This window comes from Trachypithecus francoisi, unplaced genomic scaffold (genome assembly GCF_009764315.1).
Source record: "Trachypithecus francoisi isolate TF-2019V2 unplaced genomic scaffold, Tfra_2.0 Lachesis_group8, whole genome shotgun sequence".
NCBI lineage: Eukaryota > Metazoa > Chordata > Mammalia > Primates > Cercopithecidae > Trachypithecus > Trachypithecus francoisi.
Window position 1 is genome coordinate 60,954,511 of NW_022681473.1, and position 8,045 is coordinate 60,962,555.

Here is an 8,045-nt window from a genome sequence, read left to right on the forward strand (position 1 = left end):
CTATGAAGACAGATGCACACGTATTTTTATTGCAACACCACTCACAATAGCAAAGACTCGGAACCAATCCAAATAATCATCAATGATAGATTGGATTAAGAAAATGTGGCACATATACACCATGGAATGCTATGCAGCCATAAGAAAGGATGAGTTCATGTCCTTTGTAGGGACATGGATGAAGCTGGAAACCATCATTCTGAGCAAACTATCACAAGGACAGGAAATCTTTCTACTATAAAGACATGCACATGTACGTTTATTGCAGCACTCTTCACAATAGCAAAGACTTGGAACCAACCCAAATGTCCATCAGTGGTAGACTGGAAAAACAAAATGCGGCACATCTACACCATGGAATACTATTCAGCCATAGAAAATAATGAGTTCATGTCCTTTGCAGGAGCACAGATGAAGTTGGAAACCATCATTCTCAGCAAACTAATACAGGAACAGAAAACCAAACACCACATGTTCTCACTCATAAGTGGGAGATTAACAATGAGAACATATAGGCATCACACACTGGCGCCTTTCGAGTCGGTGGGAGGCATCGGGAGGGATAGCATTAGGAGAAATAATTATTGTAGATGACAAGTTGATAGGTGCAGCAAACCAGCATGGTACATGTATACCTACGTAACAAATGTGAACGTTCTGCACATATATCCCAGAACTTAAAGCATAAATATATCTATATATATATATACACACTAAAAATTTCAGCAAACATAACCCAGTTATTTTTAACATTCAAATGTCAGTCAATGTAGCATAGCATACAGAGAGATTAAAATATATGTGTATGTGTGTGTATATATATGTATATACATGTATATGTGTGTATATATGTATATAAATATATGTATACACAAATATACATATGCATAGGTATGTGTGTGTATATATGCTTATATATATACATGTATACATATATATACACACACACAAATACATATACACATACACACATATACTATAGTAGTCTTTTAGTTGCTAGAGAAAAATATACCTGACTGAATTCAACACCCAAGCCCAAAATCATGCATATTGTTTCCCATGTTTTCTATCTTAATGATTTGTATTTAGATCTGTGATCTACTTTGGAAATAGTATGTAGTCTGTATCTAGATTAACATTTTTTTGCATATGAATGTCCAATTGTTTCAGCAGTATTTTTAGCTTTATTGAGGCTTGGCAATTAAAACAATTGTTTATATCTAAGGCATACAAAGTGGCATTTTGTCACAAGTATATTGTGCATAATGATTTCAACAATTATGCTAATTAACACATCCTTCATCCCATGTAGTAGTTTGTGTGTGTCTGTGTGTGTGTATGTGTAGTGTGAGAATTTTTAGGTCTACTCATTTAGCAAATTTCCAGTATATAATGCGTAATTATTAACTATACTTACCTTACTGTACCTTAAATATCTAGAATGTATTCATCTTATAATTGAAAATCTTCAATTTTTGACCAATATCTCCCATTTCCTTCACCCCTCAATCCCTGGCAACTACCACTCTACCCTCTGTTTCTGTAAGTTTGGCATTTTAGATTTTACTTAAGTGATAGCATACAACATTTGTCTTTCTTTGTCTGACCTTTTTAACTTAGCATAATGTCTTGCAGTTTTATTCACGTTGTGACAAATGGCAAGATTTCTTTCTTTTTAAGGTGAATAATAATCTGTTGTATAAAGATGCTATAATTTCTTTATCTACTCATCTGTTAATGGACACTTAGATTGTTTGTTTATATCTCAGCTACTGGGAATAATGCTGCAACGAACATGAGAGTGCAAACATCTCTTTCAAATTCATATTTCATTATGTTAGATATAAATCCAGCTGTAGAATTGCTGAGTCATATGGTACTTCCATTTTCAATATTTTGAGCAACCTCCATTCTTGATTCCAGAGACATATGGAAAGTCTCCATTATTCTACAATGGAAGTGATGTGCAGTGATTTACACATTAATAAAGACTTCCAACCCAGAATGTGCTCCATAACTTTAAAAAACAGTATTATTGAAGGGGCCACAGAATTTACTATAAATAATTTATATGTGTGTTCAATAAACAGATATGAAGGATCTACTTACATCAGGTACTGTATTTAGATGCATAAAAACATAAAATATCTTTCAACCACAAGGTGTTTACAATATAGTGGAGAGACACACATTGAAAAATAGTTGTATCCCTATATAATTAATCTTTTAGGAGGATAAAAGTAAAGTGTCTTGGGAGGAAAGGATTTACTGTGTCCTTGGAGGCTGGGGAAGGCTTCACAAATACCACATGTTCTCATTCATATGTGGAGTCTAAAAAAATGATCTCTTAGATGCAAAAAATATAGCAGATGATACTAGAGGCTGGGACTAATAGAGAAAAGGGGAAAGAAGGAGAGATTTTTTTTTAAGAAGTACAAAATTACAGCTGGATAGAAGGAATAAGTTCTATTATTCTACACCACTTAGGATAACTATAGTTAACAATAATGTGTTATGTAGTTTCAAATTCCTAGAAGAAGAATATTGAACATTTCTCAAACAAAGATATGAGAAATGTTTGAGAGGATTGATACTCTGATCTAATCACAATACACATTATATATATCAAAATATCACTATCTGCTGCATAAATATATATAATTATTATATGTAAATTTAAAAATAAACATTTGTAAAAAAATCCATTTGGTATAGCTAGCATCTGCTTTCAAAACACTTGGGAATTGAACATCTTCAGAGCAGTTCTCTCTTGGATGGGAATTTCTGATCCTGATGGATTTGTTTCTAAGGAAACAGACAGAGAAGAAAAGAATAGAGGAAAAGATACAGGAGTCCCTATTTTTCTCCTTGGATTGGCCCCTTGCATGTGAATCACATATATATACCAGGAGTTCCCAAAACAAACATTTCATACTCAGATTCTTAGTTTATCTCCATGCATCTCAGCCACTTTCCAGAGCATCCTTCACTATTCTTTGTGGCAGAGCCTTAACCTTGGAGCCACTTCCTGCTGCCTTCTTCTGTCTCTTCTCTTCATCAACCCTACACTTGTTCTTTTCTCTAGCCTTCATCTCCAGATGACCTCCTTTCCCTTTAAGGGATACACAACATGATGCGTCTGTGACCCACACAGTTTGTACTATGCAATCAGTCCACAGTACAAATACAAATTCCATTCCTTTCCATATTTGATTTTCCTTTACTCTGATTTATAACAGTTTTTAAAACCTCTAAATAGAGAAAGGTATAATTTCACATTAAGGAGGTGAATAATGAACTGTGATGACTGCAAGAAGCTCGAGTGAAAGCTTTCTGTTTTGTCCTTTGGAATGGGCCATCTTTGACATCTGTCACCCATGCAATTTCCTGGTTGTTTGGAAGCTGTACAGCATGATGTTACATGAACATAATCATCACGTGGATGAAGTGTGAAGGAATTCACTATAGTAAACTCAAGTTGGAATTAAAAAAGCAAATATAACATAATTAGGTGAAAGGTACACAGATCTATCTGAAACATTTCTTTTTTTGTTTTCTTACAACTACATGGGAACCTACCATTATCTAAAATTAAAGAGCTTAATCTTTACAAATAAAAATAGTGGCATTTATTTTCCTTGTACCTTGTACTATTTAACCTTTTGTTCATATTTACGCATTGTATTTTCTTAGCATTGTAAATTAATGCTTATTGCGTTAGTCACTGATGTTTATTTTGATTGAATCCTTATTTAAAACAAAAAAGCACATCTTGAATGTAATTATGGGTCAAGGTAATTTTTTATCTTTATTAGATTTATTAACTCCCCTTTTCCAAGGATATTGCTTAGATACTCAGTTATATTATGAGGATCATACCTAAGTATTCATATAAATTAAATATTATTATATATTTTAAAATATTATATTCTTCTTAAAATATTAATCACTTCAGGTTAAAAAATAGTTTTCAAATAGTTTTCAATTACCCAACTATGCAAATCATTTTGTTAGCTTTCCATAGAGCTCTGCTTGTAGTTGAAATCCTAGTAATATATTTATAAGCTCTAATAATCCATAGATTCTGTTAACCAAAGAAACTCACATCATGTTGCCTTCTACTTAATGTGGAAAAGGCGCTGAATGTAGTGGGTAGTACATATAGCTACAAGTGTCTTGGCCAAGATAGACTATCTTTATGACTATTTGATTATTACCAAAAAATGTGGTCTGCTTCAATAACTGATTTTATATTACCTGCAAAGAGCTAACACCGTCATAGATAAAATAGATATTATCAAATATTTGTTTAGTATTTAGTTTAAAATGCATGCCAGTCTCCCATAGTATTTTTTTTCTGATACATGAAGATCTTACAAGATACAAAAAAGATGTAAGTCAAGAGAAACATCTATTAAATGATCTGACTTATTAAAATCTATATTTTCTCCTGAGGTCTGTATTACCACTCAAACTTATGATGTCTGGCAGGATCAGTATCTACAGTGATATGACATCAAATTGATTATTAATTTACTTTTAATGACACATTGCATTTGAATGTATTATTTTCCAATTGCTATTATTCATTAAGAAAATGCAAATTAAAACCACAATGAGAAATCACTGCACACAAGCAGATGGCTAAAATAAAAATATAAAAATATAAATATAAATGGCTAAAATGAAAACGAAAAATAAAAAATTTAAACACATTCCAATTATATGTGAAAGACATAAGATTACATTGTGAGACTCAGAAAAGACACAAATGTTGCACAGGATGAAAAAGTACACCAAAACAGAGAAGAAAAATAAAGTTAAATTTAAATAAGTAAATAATTTGGAGAGGGGCTATCGTGGAATGTGTAAAAAAGTTCTGGTTTAACTGAGTTTGTGTAGTTTCTGTGGAATAATCTTTATGTGCTGCAAAGTTAGGTTGCTTTAACTAGTTAACATCTTTTGGAAACTTACTACAGTTTGAGGGTAGTACTCAAGAGAAAAATGACTGCATATTTTCACATTCTCCTGAGGTTGATGCCAACTCTAACAGCAGTACCAGTGATCATACACTCTCTTCCTTTAATGAACAGAGATTCCCAGAAGTCTAGCCTAGAATCTAAATCCCATGGGCCCAGTAATATTACTGTTTCTGTATAAAACTCCCTAGTCTTCCGTCATCTCTAATCACTAGCACTGAAAATTCCATGTCTAGGCAACAGAGTTGTGCCCTTAGAGGTAAAGAATAAGGTCTCTATTTTGCTGAATTTATGACAATTACAGGAAATTGTATTATATTTTATTTTCTTTCCAAAAGCAGACAAACATTACTAAAAATTAAGAGATTACAAACTTAGGTAATTTGCATTTTTCTAGAAGTATTTTCAATCTTCTATTAATGTCTATCTCTAACTCAAACTTCAATAGTTTCAGGTTTGTTCTCACTGGTTTTCCTGGCCTAGAAGTTCACTATCCCTGGCTCTGCATTCCTTTCTCTTCCATCTATGCTCTGGTGTTCCTGGGAAACTGCATGGTGCTCCATGTGATCCGGACTGAGTCAAGCCTCCACCAGCCTATGTTCTCTTTTCTGGCCATGCTGGCCCTCACTGACCTGTGCATGGGGTTTTCTACTGTGCCCACGGTGCTGGGGATCCTGTTGGGGTTCATTCAAGAGATCAGCCTGGATTCCTGCATTGCCCAGTCCTATTTCATACATGGTCAGTCCTTCATGGAGTCCTCTGTCCTCCTCGCTATGGCTTTTGACCGCTACCTCACCATTTGCAACCCACTGCGCTATTCTTCCATCCTAACTAATGACAAAATCATAAAGATTGGGGTGGCAATCTTATGTAGGAGTTCTTTGCTAACACCTCCAGTCATCATCCTTCTGAAGTTCTTAAATTATTGCCATCCTTACATCCTTTCTCACTCCTTCTGCCTACACCAAGACTTAATTAGAATTGCCTGTTCAGACATCTGCTTCAACAGCAACTATGCTCTGACACTGGTGATCAGCAACCTGTTGTTAGATGAAGTGCTCATACTTATCTCCTATATTATGATTTTGCATACAGTCTTGGCCTTCGCATCCTGGGAGGAGAGATTTAAGTCTTTGCAGAACTGTGTGTCTCACATCTGGGCTGTTTTGGTTTTCTACATCCCAATCATTGGTCTGACCATGGTGCATCGCTTTGGGAAATGCCTCTCGCCATTGGTTCATGTCCTCATGGGCAACATCTATGTTATTTTCCCACCCATGATGAACCCTATTATTTATAGTATCAAGACCCAAAAGATACGAAGAAGAGCCTAGAGACTGTTCTGCTTGAAAGGAGCCTAAGTTCAGATCAAATGTGTATGTATTTAAAGTCAACAACGAAGTTTAAAAGGGTAAGAGTCAGTAAGTATTTAAACATAGATTTAATGTTACATTTCAATAATATTTTATGTTACAGATACATTCTTCACTTTCCCACAATCATCAGTCAGTAAAATTGACATCTGTAATACTGTGATAAGTTTTATAAATCAGAAATGTACATACAGTGGGCTGAGAATCATACTAGTGCATAAGATAGATTATCTATTACAGTTAATACCTTATTATAGCTAGCTGCATCAGGGTATTTTGATCCACCCATTATGGAAAAGATAAATATTGCTATCTAACATTGTTCAAGTAATTACCAACAGATCAATTGTTATCTCAGCCATTTTTATTAGTCTGACAACATTCTTGTATATTGTTTATTATATTGTTTATCCATGGCCCCTGCTATCTGGTTTATCCACATGGCCAGATGGTGGAGGAAGTTTCATAGGGAGACTGGATTATTTGAATAAATTATGTATGATGAAATTAACAGTATAAAAATAATCTTGATGTTAGTTTGTACACAAACCAAATAATCTTTCTGTACTCCTACTCTATCAATAGCAACTGAGCAAGAGATATAGACAACCAATAACTGCCAAAGTAGAAAGAAATAGACTTTTTTGATTAGTTTCTCAAAATAATAATGCCAATAGCAGCTACCACTTGAAAACCATTTGAATCATTTGAAAATATTTAACTTTAATCCATATTTTTATTTGTGTTGTCTCATTTGAATCCTCTGTCCAGTAAAAAAAAAAAAAAAAAAAAAAAAAAAAAAGAGCCTAGATTACAACTATAACCAAGTAATACAAATATGTTTCTTATTTTAAGTCTCCATTTATTATGTTCCAGGCATCATCATAAATGCTTTATTTATAATTCTTCAGTAAAAAATTAGTGGTCACATAGATAAAATGACTTCCTTAAGGTTCCTTAATTAGAAGAAGTGGAGCAGAGATTTGATTATTGGCAGTCTGAGTCCACAGATTGCCCCGTTAGTCATAGACTATATTTTGTTCTAATGTTTAATGTCCAATGTGTTTCCTGATTAATTATATTGCACTCAATAAAATTATTTGAAATCCCACATTTTTCCATTTTAAGTTCTATTATGTTTCTATATATTCTAGTCATTATTTTGTTTTGTAATCTCCAACAATAATTACTCCTTTTTTGACTCTTCAATAATAGCCTATTTTCTGCATTTCCATAATTTCCTTCTGACATGTCTGATGCACATTCTAAAGTTCATTTTAAGTAACATTATATCCAGATACCTAGAACAATTCATTGAATGTTGTATTGAGACTCCTAAGCAAGGAAAGGAGATGATTCTGAGTCATCTAGGTCCCTAAATTACCCTTACATAGTCCCAGGATACATTGACTGACCTTGTGCCTTGGAGAATTCCAGTTTTTTTCTGAATCCCTGCCAACCTTTCTCAGGCTGATATTTGATCTTGGAATGATAAACCTGATAGATTTACTTTGGTGGTACCTGATTGATTCTGTCCTTCAATCATTGACTCTCACAGCTCTCCCTGTGTCTATGATTGTGAAGTCATTTTGCCCTTTTGCCCTTTTGTCAAATCCACCGTTTTAATGGCATGCAGTCAGACCTTGTACCATCTTTCTTGAGAATTATTGCTTGAGCATCTCGTTTTAACTAA

General features: G+C 33.8%; 1 protein-coding gene across 1 annotated transcript; it reads left to right on the forward strand.

Annotated features, from left to right (window-relative positions):
• Positions 1–5,398: 5,398 nt before the first annotated feature.
• On the forward strand, positions 5,399–6,809 carry LOC117081086 (olfactory receptor 51V1-like). Its single transcript, XM_033206698.1, has one exon. It carries the CDS (start codon positions 5,399–5,401, stop codon positions 6,311–6,313), a length of 915 nt encoding a protein of 304 aa, XP_033062589.1. The 3' UTR covers positions 6,314–6,809.
• The last annotated feature ends 1,236 nt before the right edge of the window (positions 6,810–8,045 follow it).